Genomic DNA, 17,396 nt, shown 5'->3' on the forward strand with positions numbered 1-17,396 from the left:
ACTTGTGTGAATATTTGATTTTAGATTGTAACCTCCATAGACCATTAATTCCATGAAGGCAGGGACTATGTCTGTTTGTTCACTGCCACACCCAGTGGAGTAGTGTGGTGCCCAGCACATAGTCAGGGCTCAAATATTTGTGGAATAAATGAGTAAATTATGTCTTTTTGTTTTTACCTCCTGATTAGAAAGATTATTGAAGGATTTAAGGAATATTAACATAATTGAACTTACTTTTTAGAAAATTCTGTCATTTCATATTTGTGTGAAAGATGTATTGGAAAGATACTTCTGAAGATTAGAAGGGCAGATCATTATGATCTTCTAGGCTTCAGATAATAAAGGCCTGAAAAAAGGCAGCAGCATTAGTGATGGAGAGAAAGAGATGGGATTTGAGGAGAACTATTTAAGAGGGAAAATCAGCAGGACCTAGTGACTGACTGGATGTGGTCATCGTGAGGGAGAAGTGAAGTCTCAAATTAAAATGAAATATGTGAATTAGTATTAAGTAGTGTTACATAGTGGTTAAGAACAGAGCCTTGGAAACTTATGTAACTTATTGGCTGTATGAGTATTGTTACTTAACATTTGTCTGTTTAATTCTCTTATTTATAAATAAGTGTCTTTATAGAATTTTCAAGGTCAAATGGGATTATAGGTGTAAAGTGCCTAGTATTGATGCAGTTTGCTGTGAACTTGAGCAAATCATTTAACCATCCAAACTTAGTTTCTTCTGAGAGAAAATAATAATATATCCCCTGTTCTTCCTACATCATGGAGTTACTTTGAAAATATAAAGCCTCTGAAAACTATAAATTGGTAATCATAGTAGCTAGACATATTAATAATACCTAGAAAGAGAGAAGATGATCTCTCTCACATTGTCTTTTATATGACTTCATTTCTTGGTTCATCTTTGTAAGATATAGGATACATCTGTGCCATAAAAACTGGATTAGTAGAATTTACCCTACTGGGAACAGCTTTCTGCTTATATGAAGCTCTCTTTGATATTGACTAATGAGTTCTCAAAATAATAAATCTTCACAGGGAGCTAAGGAGATTCTTGTTGCCTGGTGTGGAAGGGAGAAAGAAGTAAGATTATCAAGGGCCGACCCTGGAAGGTGGAAATAAGGTGCTAGTGGAAACAGTTGGTATGATTATTAGTCCATACATAAGGGTAGTAAAAAAACAGAAGTTAAAACCCAGAATTCTCAATCTTTGCTTATTTCACCCTGCTATCTTACCTTTCCAAACAGAAATAGCAGGTGTAACTATCTGTAAATGCCTATGTTATTTGATATTGTGTATAGGAATTTTGCCTAAGGACAGCTCAGACCCCCTCTGCCTCCTCCTTGCCGCTGTTTATTTGCTGATCTTGGCTAAGATTTTTATTTTTCATGTCTACCTAACTGCTGGCAGACATGTGAACTCACACACTTGCTTTTGAATTGGGTCTTGTGCCTAGCTTCCTCAACTGCATTTTCCTTTGATGTCTTTAGTGTTGTAGTAATAAGGTTTCCTATCAGTCAGTGTTGGTCAATACTGGTTTACTCCTTTTATACTGTGATCCTAAGTAAATTTAGTATGTTCTTTTTTCCTGCAGGTTTTCTGTGCATCCTGCTGTAGCCTGAAATGTAAATTGTTATACATGGATAGAAAGGAAGCTAGAGTATGTGTAATCTGCCACTCAGTGCTAATGAATGGTAAGTATTAAAACAGGTAGAATTCACAGTTATTGAGAACAAGAGAATTTCCTGCCTTTCTCTACAAGTTGTTTAGCTTCTGAAATGTCATAACTTTAACTGAAAATATTGATCTAAATTCCCATGTTTTGAAAATATTTTAGCATTTCAGAATTCCTGTGCCTAATATAATGAATGAATGCTAAGGTCAGGTAAGTTTTACAGAAAGAATGAAAGTTCTTGTGGAAATCTGGTGCTATGTGGCTGTTAATGTTCCTGTGAAATGGTTGGACTGGGATGGGGGTAGGGAGCTATTGACCACTTAGATGACGAAATATTAAAATTGGACTGAAGTTGTCCTTTCAAAGTAAGCTATCTCTTTCTAGGAAATACCTTAATAACTTACAATATATTCTTAGTAACATCTTGTTTCATTTACCTTATTAAAAATAAATATTTTAGCATCTAGGATCAAATAGAAAGTTGCATTTCTCTATCAGTTATTTCCTTAATACTACTTGGATTTGTTATAAGGATAATGATTTTAAATATAGTTATTTGTTAAAGAAAAAAATATGGCCAGAAGAAGGTAAATATAGCTTATCCAGTGCTCCTCTTTTGCAGGATTGGAAATGAATCCAAGGCATTTTAGTTAAAAACCACCAGAGTGTTCTCGTAAAGAGATATGTAATTGATTAGGCTTTACTATTTTTCTCTTTAGCTGTATCTTCGTACAGTTGTCAGAACAATTACTAACAGACATAAAAGGTTGAACTTAGCTACCACTGCTGGCTGTGCCAGGGTAGTGTGCCACCTGGAAGCTGAAACTTACCTGCTCTAGGCCTCTCTTGCTCTGTCTGTCTCCGTTGCTCATAGTGATGTTTTCCTGTTGCTGGTTTATTAACCTATTGCATGTCAATTAATCTGATCTGTTCTAATCTTTGTGAGCTTCCCAATTTCCTCCCATTTCTGAATTCTTATAATTTAGATCAAATATGTATTCATTCTCTTTACTCTTAAAAGTCATTTTTTAGATGGTGGTTATTTCACTCTGTTGATCAATTGGTGATTTTTATTCCTGCTTTCATTTTCAGACATATATCCACAGTTAAGAGCATCCTGCTTAATTATAGTACCCAATACCTCTTTTATTTGATGAGGTCTTTCAACTTGATAGCTTTTTTTAACTTGACAAAGCTAAAGATGAAGGAAATGGCAGAGGATTCATATGAACTACTTACTTTTTATTAAGCAAGGATACCCTTAATGGGATCCTAAAATAATATACTTTTCCTGGTTTTTCCAGTGTCTTTCCTCTTGCATGGCTTAGCCTGGTCTTTTACTGAATATTTAATTTGATGCTTTTCAATGTTCCCTCTCCTTTTTCCTTTTCTCTTCCCTTCTTTCTGCCTGTGCTTTCAAAGGAACATAGCTGTTGTTTCCAGCCTTATCCTGCAGTTTGGAGGCAATAAATATTCAAAATCTTATGGATCATTCTTTGATGTTGAATGAGATTTTTAAAAAGATGTTAAAAAAATTGGGTGGTGTCTATTCCTGGGCGTGTGATATTACCTGAACCTGGAATATAAAATTTGATAGCTTTCATTTCTGTAGCATCTTTCATCCTATTTACTTTAAAGACAGTAGCTGGTATATCAGTATTTAGTTAAATTATAGACTATACAGTATTTTAACACATTGTGAGCATTTATATTGCTTGATAGCACTTGTATGATATTGGCACATTTCATGTTCAAATGGGTCCTGTGCTTTTGAGACACACCAAAGATGTGAAATGGTTGTTTTTGCTGTATACTTTTGCACAGGGTGATGATTGCACAAAAGCAGAATTCACAAAACTGTTGACTTGCATTCTCCTGAGCTCTAGGCTTCAGAATTTTTCAAATGAGATTTTACCTCAACTAAGAGAAGAACCTAAAAGTCTCGAAATTACAAAGAAAATATTATACAATGGAGTCATGCTATTTTAGCCCCTGATACTGATTTTTGATGGAACTTTATAAAATGTATTGAACATTAAACCTCCCTACTCCACCCCAAATGTCTAAATCCCATCCCAGGTTCAGATCCTTAGTAAGTTTGATGTTGTTTCACTCCCTCTTAAGGGAATGTGTGATTTCCTTTAAAGAAGCCAGGGGCCTAGTCATTAACCTCAGGCCTATCAGTCTGTATCAGAAGTATCTTGTAATTCTTATTTGTTGCTTCCAAATAGTTTACTTAACTAAGTGGTCTCCTTTATTGAATAAAACTACATATCTCCTTAATACTACTTCACCAACTGGAAGAGAGACATACTATTAGTATTAATGAGGAGGAGCTACATTATTTACCCAATATTGTGGAGGTCTTGATGTCCATATTTTGCAATCCATTCACATTGATTGTGTCTGTATTTGCTTTAGCTCAAGCCTGGGAGAACATGATGAGTGCCTCAAGCCAGAGCCCTAACCCTAACAATCCTGCTGAATACTGTTCTACTATCCCTCCCTTGCAGCAAGCTCAGGCCTCAGGAGCCCTGAGCTCTCCACCTCCCACTGTGATGGTACCTGTGGGAGTTTTAAAGCACCCTGGAGCAGAAGGTAGGGGATCATGTGCTATTCTCTCTCTTTTTCCTCACCAAGTTCCTCTGAAAAGGTGCTGATGTGATTTTACAGCACAAGTCTTTAAAACACTACGGATAAGTCCCTTTGGATGATTATTAAAGTGGAAGAACAAGGTGAGAAATGTGTTAGACTATTTCTGGGCAAGTAAAGAATAGGGTTGCCTGGTATTTTGGAGGCACCTCTAAAAATATGCCAGTATTCTCTCCAGTTTTAGAATGGAGTAATTACACTGCTTATACTTGAAAAGAGATGCAGATTTTGAAGTCTGCCTGTAAAATCCTAACCTCATGCCTACTTTAATGTTCTTTGTAGGAGTTCACTAAGTGATGAAAATGAGAGTTCTTCCTTCTGACCAGCCCATCGCTTTTTGGCATATACAGGGCCATTTTTTCTTTTCTTTTTTAATCTATTCATATAAAAATATGAAAATATTATGTTAGGTCCATAGGTCTTTATAAAATCCAGAACTTTAATTCTGATTATATCATATGATAAGTAGAAAATTGTAGGCTCAACTTATTTTAATTATATCTTTATGACTATGATATTGTCAGATGAAAGGCATTTTGTAAGTTCAGGGGATTATCAGTAAAAGTAACAATTATATATTTCCTTAAAATGATCTTGTTAGGAAGTATTCCTTGATAATGAATATCAATCTTCTTTCATTAATTTTATGTCTTTTTGTCTAGTAATATTCCCTTCCCCTTGCTTAATAGCCCTCCTCCCCTTTTGAAGATCAGACTTCTACTGATGTTATCATACTCTTCCCCATTTTCTCCTTTCTTCAGATCATCCCGTAGTGATACTCTTTGTATTTTTATGAGTTCAGGCTTGCTTTCTTAAAATCTTTATTCTCTTTACTTCATTTGTTGTTTTTGTTGTTCTTTCTTAGTCTCTCTTTGTTTTGGTTGTTTGAATTGATTTCTAAAACTGGATTTAAAAATATTATTTCATCGGATTCAGGTTTCCAGCTTTTCCCTGTCCTTTTACTAAAATACCAACTACTTTTGCACTGCCAGATCAGTCTTTTTCTTCTTCAGTTACACTTTAGGCAAAGATCTGGTCAGTTTGCTTCCCAGTTCTTACATGTCTATGCCAATTCTTCCTTTATTAATTCATAATTCTTCAGCATTCTTCAGGGCATCTTTTGCCCTTTAAAAATACCATAGCACTTTTCCAAATATTTATTTCCTGTAGAACCTCATATTTTTAGGAGATGTGGGTGTCTACTGCTAGATATTTTTTCCCTACTATTAATTTATTTCCTAGGCACTTAAAACACCTTCTTTGGTTTCTTTTTTAGTGACATGGGACAGAGTATGTGATATAATCATAGGTGTATTTAAGAATTCTTAATATTTTAAACCAAAATGTTTTAAATCTTTACATATAAGTTATAGAACTATATTTAAATATGTATTTTATTAATTTATAACCACTTTTACACACAGTTACAGTTCTGATATTTCTAGTTATAAGATGTTAAATAGTGATTTTTTTTTTGTACATCTGGAATTGGTGGCCTTCTCTTTGATGTTAGAAACCCTACCGATGTCACATTGATGCCTGTTTTATTTTTCTGGCTCCTTAAGTGGCTCAGCCCAGAGAGCAGAGGCGAGTTTGGTTTGCTGATGGGATCTTGCCTAATGGAGAAGTTGCTGATGCAGCCAAATTAACAATGAATGGAACTTCTTCTGCAGGAGCCCTGGCTGTGTCACATGACCCAGTCAAGCCAGTAACTACCAGTCCTCTACCAGCAGAGGTAAGAAAAACAAAATGGCAACTAAAAGTGAGTATTTAACTTTACTTAGCATGTGCTGCCTCTGCCTTGCTTTTTTCTAAGTTGAGTGACCTTTCTGTGGAATCCTATAGGTTTAGATACAGTTTAGTGCATATGTGCATATGTGTATGTGCATACATGTGTGCGTGTATAGGGGTAAAAGTATATGTGGCAAAATCAGTTCTTGTTTGTTCTATATTTGGAAGTTTTTTGAGGAGAAAGTTTCTTATGAAGGTTGTTCTCAGGTGAGCTCAGGTTACCCCTGTAGCTAGAGGTCGTGCTAGAGGGAATCCTGGCTCCTTGATACATTGGTTTTCAAACCATGTTCCCCAGGTTCTGTGGTGGCCTCTCTCGAGTGCCATGGTGAGAAAGAGCCATTTTTGGCAAGAATATTACTACATAAGTGATAATCATTTCTTAGTGGAACATATCAAGAAGTATCAGTTTGATAATTGGTTAAATTGATGTCTCCTGTGTTTCTCCATTGCAAAAGAAGCTTTTCCTCTTTGCAGTTAATAAGTAACGTGAGGGGTGATACTTGGAGACAGTGAGTGTCCTATTCCCCCAGCAATCTTTCCACAAATGATTTTACGGTCCTTTGACAATTCTTGCCAGAATCAATTATAACTATAATTGATGTTATAATGTTTATACAGAGATGACTTTTTGTTTTCTATTAAATTTTTTTACATCTTTTAAATTATATGATAGGTTCTTAAAATATAGGTTTGTTTTTTTTAATTTCTAATAGTTTTTTGGTGGAATCTTTATTGTTTTCTCTATATAGAATCATGCCATCTGCAAATAGTGGTAGTTTTACTTCTTCCTTCCTAATTTGGATGCCTTTGTTGTTGTTTTTCTTGCCCAGTTGCTCTGGTTAACAGAAAATTTTTTTGGAGTGAATGAGGAAGCTCTAGTGAATGAATGTTATAGGAATACAAGATTGAACTCAGTTCAGAATAAACTAAACCAAGTTACTTTATTTCTGTGCTCTCACATTGTTAGCACACTATTTTAATATTTATCTGGTAAAACAAGGGAAAACAAATTCTTTAAGGTCAGACTGGAATATAGTTTTCTCACCTTTATGACCTAGTAGAGTGCCTGGCAGTTAATAGGTGCTCAATAAATGAAATAAATTCCTTTTCACAGATAGTATTTAAGTAGAGGCCAGATGGCCACTTCTTATGATATTAAAGGTGGATTTATGCATCATTAAATAATGAGTTAAAATAGATTACTTTATTTCCTGTACTGTGCCTTGAAATCAGTTTATATTGGTTTGCCAATAAAATTTTCCAAATTTCCTCTCGTGTGATGATGTACTAAGAACACTGCAAAATTTTAGCAAAAACCCACTAAATTATAGGGTAATTAACCTTTGGGAAACAACTTGATACACACATATCCCCCCCCCCCCCACACACACACATAACCACCACTCAGGTAAAGATATAAAACATATATAAAATATTTTCATCACTCTAGAAGTTTCCCTCATGCCCTTTTTTTGTCAGTACCCCTTTCTATTAAATTTCTTTTACATCTTTTCCCTGAGGTAACCATTATTCTAACTTGTATCACCATGAATTCTTTTGACCTGTTCTTGAATTCCATATAAATGGAAACATGTATATAGCTTATTGTGTCTGGCTTATTAAACTCAAACATTGTGTCTAGCCTATTAAACTCAAACTAATATTTATGAGATTTATCCATATTATATGTATCAAAAGTTAATATTTATTTAATATTATTATTAATATTATTTTTTACTTAAATTATTTATCCATCATTTGGATATATCCCAATTTATTTTCTTGTTAATGGATATTTGGATTATTTTCAGCCTTTGGTTATTATGAATTGAATAAAATCTGCTATAAACATTGTTATGCATGTTAAAAAGTAGTTTTAAAATCCTCTTTAAAAAACTTTTTAAAAACTTTTTCTTAAATGATGGAGAAAATATGGAGAGGATAGTGTGATTTTAATAGATCTTTGAGTATAGTCTATTAAGTTGTGAATTAAGTGGATTTAACCCCCCACAAAATATGTTTTGCAGCAGTATACTTTATTAATATGGCATGATTATATTAATGCAAAGAAAAATGACCTTGAAGTTTTATTTCATTGCATAGTAAATGAAAATAATGACCTATTTTAATCTCTGTATTTTATCAAAGTTAATTTTTTTCTTTTTTTATTATGGTAAAATATATATAACATAAAGTTTATAATCTTAACCATTTTTAAGTGCACAATCCATGGCATTAAGTACTTTCATATTGTTGTACAACCATCACCACTGTTCTCAAAGTTAATTTGACAAAGCAGTATAAATGAGACTTTAAGTATACCTAAATATATTAAAAGTTCAGAAATTGTGAGATAATATTGAAATTTGTTTTTGTTCTCACTGCAATTTTAAAATATATATATATTTTATGACAAAAGAAATCTGGGTAAAGGAAGCTTTGCCTCTTCAAGGATATAATGCCTCTTTTCTCATTACTATGATTTGATGATGCCAAAGGGAGAAACTTATAATTGGAAACATTTTCATAGTATAAGCCCAGTCCTTTAGGAAACCACAGATTAATGAGTATGAAAAAAAGTATGAATTCCAAATTTTCACTTAAATTCCCATTTATATTCTTGACTATGTTCTGCCAAAGTCTTGAACCTCTCTATAATGCTCACTTTGCTCATTTGCTTTCCTAGACAGATACTTCTGTGTTCTCCGGAAGCATAACTCAGGTTGGAAGTCCTGTTGGGAGTGCAATGAACCTTATTCCTGAAGATGGCCTTCCTCCCATTCTCATCTCCACTGGTGTAAAAGGAGGTTTGTGTACTTATATATTTAAACAGGGAGTTGTATATGCCAAATATTGCCTTCTAATTAAGGGAAAGAGATAGGATTTGAGTGATAACCACCCTTCTCTCCTCTAACAAAAAAGGTAACTACTTAGTACCATGAAAATAATTGTTGCTGTTGCTGGTTGTTTCACAGTAGATATTTATGCTTTTATATTATTATGTTATTTCATTTATTGGAAGGATATAATATTTAAAGTTATAGTATAAATGTAATTGATTGGCAGTTGTTATTTTTTTATATTTTAAAGCACATAATACTCTGAAGTGGTTCTAGGATTGGCCCACCTGATACAGTCAGTGCATTAATTTAACTTTTTGTTTTGAAGTATAATATACATTCAGAAATGTACATATAATAAATAGAGGGTACTGAACTTAAATAACAGTTTTATTGTTAAAAATATTTTTAGCAAGTCTTGATGAGAAGTAAAATTATTACCCAATTTAAAGAATGCTTCTCTTTATGTGAAACTTTCTTGTCGATATTTCCAGATCAGCATCCAATTAGTACATTTTCAAAAAATGTTTTATCAGTAATCTCTCCTCAGTTTTTCCCTACTCTTTTACCTCATCTTCTTGCCTTCACTCTTTCTATCCTTTATTTTATCTTCCACGTTGTTGCCAGTTATCTTTTTAAACATAGATATTATCATATATTGCTATTGCTTAGAAACAGTTGATGGATTTTCAGTGCCTTCAGTATACTTACTTACCTTAGCATACGGTGCTCCCTATAACTTTATCTCAGCTTACTTTTCTAACTTTATTTCCAGTCACTACCTCAGTACTTCACATGCATTTTACAGTTTATTTACTGTTTCTTGAATATTCACTTTTCTTTTTTTTTCTTTTTTGTTAATCCTCACCTAAGGATATTTTTTCCATTGATTTTTTAAAAAGGAGGGAGGGAGGGGAAGGAGAGAGAAAGAGAGAGACACACACATTGATGTGAGAGACATATCAACTGATTGCCTCCCATAAGCACCCGACCAGGGCCAGGTATCGAACCTGCAACCCAGATACCTGCCCTTGACCGGGAATCAAACTCATGGCCCTTTGGTACTTGGGCCAGTGCTCCAGCCACTGAGCAACACCAGCCAGGGCTCAGTATTCACTGTTCATGCTTGCATGCCTTTTCTTCTGCTGTGGAAGAGCGGAAAGAGAACGGACTTCTGAACTAGACAAACTGGAGCTTTACTCTCAGTACTATTACACTGTAGCTGTGTGATCCAGTGGCCAAATCATTTATCCTCTCTGAGTCTTTTTCCTAGTCTTTAAAAAAAAATTAGGTAACTACACCAACTTAAGAGTCATGAATATTGCCCGGATGGGAGTGGCTCAGCAGTTGAGCGTCAACCTAGGATCCAGGCCATCAGGGTTCGTTTCCCCATCAGGGCACATGCCCGGGTTGCGGGCTTGATCCCCAGTCGGGGGCGTGCAGGAGTCGGCCCATCAATGACTCTCTCATCATTGATGCTTCTATCTCTCTATCCCTCTCCTTTCCTCTCTCTGAAATCAATAAAGATATATTAAAAAAAAAAAAGTCATGAATATTAAATCAGATTTCATACCTGAAAGTACTTAGCAAGAAAAGAGTCTGGTACAAAGTAGGCATGTAATTAATATTTTCCTTTCTTGCCTGGAATACCCTTCCATACCTATAGACTCCCTGAAGAATTCCTCAGCCTTTCAAAATCCAGGTTAGCGGAAGTGTTTTGCATCCTCATCTCTGTTCTAACAGATATTCTTATAGACTGTTCCTATAGTAACACTTTCTCCTTGTAATTTACATATTTTATAGGTCTGATTCTTTCACTTAGATCATGAATTCCGTCAGCCTTAATTTATGTTCGTGTCTTCTGCTGCCGCCACGGTGCTGGGCCTATAGGAGGCTCTCAGCAGTGTTGGCTGAATGTATCATACAGTCAAATCCAGCTGTGTTCTCATAGTTCAACAGTGAACTTTCACAGAAAGTTAAGCATTCTTTTGCTTCTGTAATGCCTATGCTCCTTTAATAGGCAGGAAACCCTAAAAATTACCTTTTTTGTTAGTAAAATTACTAAGGTTTCAAATTTTAATAAATTCTTTTAATAAGTTATTTTAATAAATCTTAGATTAATAAGAAATTGTATTGGCCTACTCTGTTGTTAAAATAAATAAGATTACATTTTCATTAAAAGTCACATCCTTTAACTCTAATTGCCAAAACCTCTCCTACCAAGAAACCACAACTAGTTATCTAATAGTTGCTTACTTAAACCACATTACTCTCTCTTCACCACAATTTTGCAATGTTGTATTCTGGTGAAATAACTTCATAAAATTGTTTTCTTTTTTTTTTTTAATTCACTTGGTATTTCTCTTTCTAATAAGTATTTTCATTGATAGGGTAGACATTTCCCATACAGCCAAAAAACAGTTTTTTGGTTTCTCTTGATCATTGGGAAATGGTGTTATTTTTTTCTACCTGGCTGTCCCTTAATGATGTAGTTTATATAAGACCAGTCAAACCAACTGCAGTTTTCAGTTTCTTTCCCCTGTCTTTATATTCTACAATTGTTATTACCCATGATTTTGACTTCAAGCTGAGAGGACTACCATCATTCAAAATGGGGTGGCTAAATAAGACACAGTACTGTGCTTACAGAGATTAAATGGTAAGGGTTCTGTTCAGAGCCTCACATATTAACTTGTTTTCGTGTTCAGTATCTGATGTGTGATTTACTGGTGATTTTGGTGATATATGTACTGAAGTCTTGACTTTTACATAGAGGAATTCTTTCATGAAACAAGTCACTTAAGATACTTTTAGTTTTTAGTTTTTTTCTGGGTGCATTTTTTAAAGTTTAATTTTTTAATGGTAAAGAAATCTCAAACTATATAAAAGGATATAGAATAAAAAGTAGAATTACCCTCTACCTCAATCCCTATGCATCTTTTTTAGAAGTAACAGTATATTATTACTTTCTTATATATCATGGATTATTTTAAATGTTGGTCTTGGAACGTGTAATATGTGAAACTCTTATGATTGTTGGAGAATTTTTGTTAAATGAAAGGGTTGTCTTTAGATTTGGCACAAATCATTTTGTGGAGAAGTCTCTATGTAGCATAACCATGTTGTCATCCAAACTGGACTGGGTCACTCTTGAGAGTGAAAGGGGGTACTGGTAACATGATACAGAGGTAGCAGGCACAAACCTATATTCACCCTATCTATAAATCAAATGCTGTCTTTCCTGTGCATAATCATCCTGTTCCTTCATCAGATTTCTATCCATTTGTCCTTTTAACCAATCTCTTAACATTGTTTTCTCCCTTTACAGATTATGCTGTGGAAGAAAAACCATCACAGATTTCAGTAATGCAACAGTTGGAGGATGGTGGTCCTGACCCACTTGTATTTGTTTTAAATGCAAATTTGTTGTCCATGGTTAAAATTGTAAATTGTAAGTTAGAAATTTGTTTTCAAAATAAAAATGAGATACTTTACTAACTCATAGATAAGTAAAGCTTTTCAAATTTATTACACACAAGTATTTTTATATAGAGCCACGTATTATTGAAAACTGGTTACTAAAGAAGTTGGTTTGTATAAACTAATATATCCCAGAGGGCAATTGTGGGACTAACAGAAACTCTTGCTTTTAGTCATAGGCATGAGATAGGTGAATTCTCTGTGAAGGAAAACCAATGAAAACTTGAACTGATCTGAGTTAGGTTCTACCTGAGATGGATACGTTATGTTACAACTTACCACCAGATAACCAGTGGTGAATAAATTATTCAGGAGGGTCAAACAATTTACATGCTGGATTTAAATATCAGAAACCTTAACATTGGTGCAAAACCTTGTTTGGGAGAAGTGTTAGTTAGCTAACACTTAGTGAAATTTCAGTACATCTTAAGATTCAGAAGAAACTTCCCAGTTCTTGGTGCCTTCTCGGTCATCAGAATGAGAGAGAAGCCAGTAACTTAAAATCTTGATTCTAGAATGGTATTGGCAAATAGAGAACACATTTATCCTGGATGAATATTAATAGACGCAGTTTTGGAGAGAGGAAGGAAACACTGGAGAACAGTCCTCTCGTTCCCACTGTGTGTTTTAAGTTGACCTTGGAAACCAAAAACATCTATTTCCTTAGAGGTTCTACACTGATGAAATGTGGATTTCTAGTTGACTTGCCAATCATACTCTTACATGTTTGGCCAGATATTATTAATGCTTGTAATCTTTCCTTCTAGGATGAAATTTTAAAATAATTTGCTCATTGGGGTGGTTAACACACAATATAATATACAGATGATGTCTTATAGAATCATACCCCTGAAACTATATAGTTTTCTTAACCAGAGTCACCCCAATAAATTAAATTAAAAAATAAAAAATAATAATTTGCTCAAAATTTCAATTTATCATACCTAGTTTATGAGTTACACTTAAAAAAGAGCTAACCAAGAACTCTCAAAATGCACACCATCTGTTTAGGTATATAATGTGACAATTGCCAAAGTGAAAGAAGGGATCTCTTATTAGCTTTGATTTATATTGTGGTACTTACAGTTTTATTAGAATCCTTTTTCAGTTCCTTTGGGGATCCCCCTGTGTTGGAGTACAAATGATAAAAGTGTCAAGGATTGAACAGTATTTTAAACTACATTTTTAACTACATACGGCTTATGCTATTAGGACTCTACAGAGCCTTATAGTGAAGAAGTAGAAGTAAGTAATCCAGAAAAGCCATCCTTTTCACCACTTTTTACAGCATGAAGCCAAGTAAAGTCATGGTGTTGATTATTTAGAATTTTCTCCCACAAAGGACTATAATTAAAATAGCTAGACTCTTTTGGTCACAGATTAATGTATATATATAAAAAATATTTTTTTTAGGCCACAACCTGAATTCAAAGCTGTAATATTTGGCTTTTATTGTTGTTTTTGGTCTTACATAAGTAATTATTTCCCTTGTTGAAGTGTTTTTTGTGTTTTTTTAAATAAAGATGGGGAAATATATTTTTTAATCATTATAGCCAAGGATATGTAGTTTCATTTTATTTTATTTTTAAAGAAATTTTCTTTTGATAATTACACCTTCTAATAATAGCAATTAGAAGTTTTCAGTGTATTTCTTTCACTATTTTTTTACTTCCCTTGTAGTTGTTTTCTAAGGATTTGCCTAGAGCCAGAGGCATTGGTATATTTTATGTTCTACAATAGTTTTTTGGCTCAATGCAGTGCAATTCACAGGTTGAATTATATAGACAGTATGATCTATTTTATTCTTTGCTGTATTATAACATAGATTTCTGTTCATTTTTTAAGGGTAAGAATTGAGAGGAATGTCTTTAAGTTATACTTTTATTCCATCTATAGATGTGAACAGGAAGTGTTGGTGTTTCACGACCAAGGGAATGCATGCGGTGGGTCAGTCGGAGATCGTCATTCTTCTACAGTGTCTGCCGGATGAAAAGTGTCTGCCTAAGGATATCTTTAATCATTTTGTGCAGCTTTATCGGGATGCTCTGGCAGGTGGGAATACTTTATGATTTAATCTGCACCCTTTATAGATGATAAGATTTTTAGGCACAGATGTGAAATAATAGTCTTAAATTTGGAAGCCTGGTGTTGGATGTTGATATTGGTGGCAAGTTAGAATTTGACGTGGTTTAAGAAAATTATAAATGTTGGTACTTTACCTGGTGTGGTTGTTATTTTACAAAGGCTAGAATCAAAAGTTGTAAGAGAATCCATTGAGCTTGATGTAGGAATATTTTTCTTTGAGTAGTTTAGGTACCCAGTAGAAGGAAGCATAATCATAACTTACTACTACTTTCTTCAGTTAACAATATTTATATAATCATAATGTAAATACTCTACATTTAATTTTCAAGTTTCAAGAACCAAGCATGGATATCTTTATTATGGTTTCAAAATAAATTGTAAATATTATTTACTGTAACAATGTAAAAGTAAATGCATAGCTATTACAAATTGGAGAAGACTAGAGATACTGATATGAAGACATACTATTAAAAGATGAAAAAGAAATTGCAGGATTATATAGTACTCATATTTTTAATTTTTGAGGAACCTCCATACTGTTTTCCATAGTGGCTGTACCAATTTACATTCCCACCAACAGTGTACAAGGGTTCCCTTTTCTCTACATTCTTCCCATTCTCACCATACTCGTTATTTTAAAATGGATTTTTTTAAAAAACTGTGGTAGGAATTCAAGAAATTATCAGGGTTTAAGTTAAGTAATGGCAATGGCAATAAAGTGTTGAAGAGATACAAGACAGTGGTGCTTCAGGTCAGTAGGATTTGATAACTGATTGGATGCGAGGGGTGAGGGAACAAGTCGAAGCTGACTTCAGAGCTTTGGCTTGGGCACCTGAGAGGATGCTGTTCTTACTCATTGAGATAGTAAACAGAAGAAGAGCAAATTTGGCAGCTGAGGTCTTTGTTCCTTGCTTTGAATTTGAAATAATGACAACAGATGGTGATATGTAAATGGAAGATGAATATATGGGTATGACCTCAGGAGGTAGGTCTGGGCTAAAATACAGGCTTGGGAGCCCGAGTGTTTATGTGATAGTTGAAACTGTGGTTGTGAATAAGACAGGCCATTGTGAAGGGACTAAAGCTGTGAGTGGAACTCTTGAGAAAATACTAACAAGGAAAGGCATGAATCATTATATGAGTCATTAAGATATATATTTAGCATAAATGGTTACTTATTTTTAAAAAGTACCTTATATATCAGTATCAGTAGAGTTAATTATTATATTGAAATGCAAAAAGTCTACAACAAAAAAATTACTTGGAACCCATAGTAAGATAATGGTGAGAGTCTAAGGTCAGCCTATAATTCATCTAAGCCATCTTAAACATCTGTAATATAGGGTGAGACCATGTACATATATAGCTAAGTAAATAACAGTTCAAAAGCATAAACAATGGAGCTATAAGAGTCTCTCCTTGAGCCCTTGCAGGTTTGGCTGAGTGGTTAGAGTGTCGGCCTGTGGACTGAAGGGTCCTGGGTTTGATTCCAGCGAAGGGCACACATACCTTGATTGCAGGCTTGATCCCTGGCCCCAGTTGGGGCCTGTGTGGGAGGCAGCTAGTTCATGTGTCTGTCTGTCTTAGTTTCTGTCTCTGTCTCTCCCCCACTCTCTCTGAACAGCAATGGATTAAAAAATAATAATAATAAAGAAAAAAGAAATGAAAAGAGTCTCTCCTTGAATAGGAATAATTTCACAGCTTAGAAATACGGTCCTAGAAAAGTATCTTAGATTATCCAGTACAACTCTTTTTTTCTTTAGGTGAAGAAAATGAAACCTGGAGGTTCTAATGGCTTGTCTAAATCACAGACCTAGTTGGTGGCAGAATTAGGTCTAAAGTTCTGAGACCAGTTTTCTTTAGTTTATGTCAGTAGCCTCTCTGTATATATTAATATTACAGCAGTTTTTAAAAATAGGTATGCAAAGTATCTATGTGATGTGCATGTTTTATTAAGAATCCTGTTTTTAGATAATGAAGGTAGCAACTTGATATATTATTTCACTATGATTCTTTTATATGTGGAAACATATTTTAAGTGTTCTAAAATGACCCCAATTCATTATTTTTCTCCTCTATGAAGCATAGTATGTGGAATTGGCAAATTATATCTTAAATTTCCCGAGTGTGAAAACCTTGAGTACTCTTATCACTTGCTTAGTGGTTCCTCTGCCACAAGTCACTAAAAGATAGCCTTACAAATCCTTGAGTGAACTTTATTTATAGTTTAATCTGAATTTTTCATCTAAACTACATGTATTTAATAATATGTGTGTATATATGTTTCTTATTTAATATATATGTATATTTGTCATACATAGTCCCTTATGCTTTCCACAGTGGGGAAAAATTATATTTTGTGAGAAATGTCATTTAAGAGTTTTAGTATGCCTTCTGATTATTATGGTGCCTTGGGAGATTTTAGATTGTATATGGTATTTCTGAAGCAAGTCACTTTTTTACCTATAAAACAAGAGAAAGTTTTCTGATTAATGTGTTTCCAAGGAAAGAGGATCCATCATCAATAATTTTCTTGTATTGTTTTACCAGTTAAAGAATATTATCTTATGATACAGGCTTTTATTTTATTTTTTCAGCTAATTGTGAACCTTTTTTGATAAACTAATTTATTTTATCTTTCTCTGTGAACAGAGGAGCCAAGGTATTGATGCTTTGCAGAGTAATTTTTCAACTGATGAGAAAGTAATATGGAATTATTTATGAAGACATAATTCAAGACTAATACTTAACATTTATTGAGCACTTACTACTACATGCTAGGCAATGTATTCATTGCTTTATGTGCACTATTTCATTTCTTCTTCCTATGAGATTTATCCTGTTCTTGTTCCTATTTTACA

At 33.9% G+C, this 17,396-nt stretch overlaps 1 protein-coding gene across 3 annotated transcripts in view; it reads left to right on the top strand.

The window, feature by feature from the left end:
* ZFYVE9 (zinc finger FYVE-type containing 9) overlaps nt 1-17,396 on the top strand; it is an 87,812-nt gene that overhangs the window by 45,762 nt on the left and 24,654 nt on the right. For 2 of the 3 annotated variants that reach the window (XM_081145197.1, XM_081145198.1), the window contains 6 exons: nt 1,607-1,706; nt 4,109-4,285; nt 5,905-6,074; nt 8,817-8,937; nt 12,299-12,421; nt 14,347-14,502. In XM_081145197.1, the coding sequence (XP_081001323.1) occupies nt 1,607-1,706; nt 4,109-4,285; nt 5,905-6,074; nt 8,817-8,937; nt 12,299-12,421; nt 14,347-14,502 (847 nt within the window). The remainder of the gene's footprint in view (nt 1-1,606; nt 1,707-4,108; nt 4,286-5,904; nt 6,075-8,816; nt 8,938-12,298; nt 12,422-14,346; nt 14,503-17,396) is intronic. The other variant, XM_081145199.1, reaches the window with a different exon arrangement.

Source organism: Miniopterus schreibersii (genome assembly GCF_964146895.1).
Source record: "Miniopterus schreibersii genome assembly, chromosome: 8".
NCBI classification, from domain to species: Eukaryota; Metazoa; Chordata; class Mammalia; order Chiroptera; family Miniopteridae; genus Miniopterus; species Miniopterus schreibersii.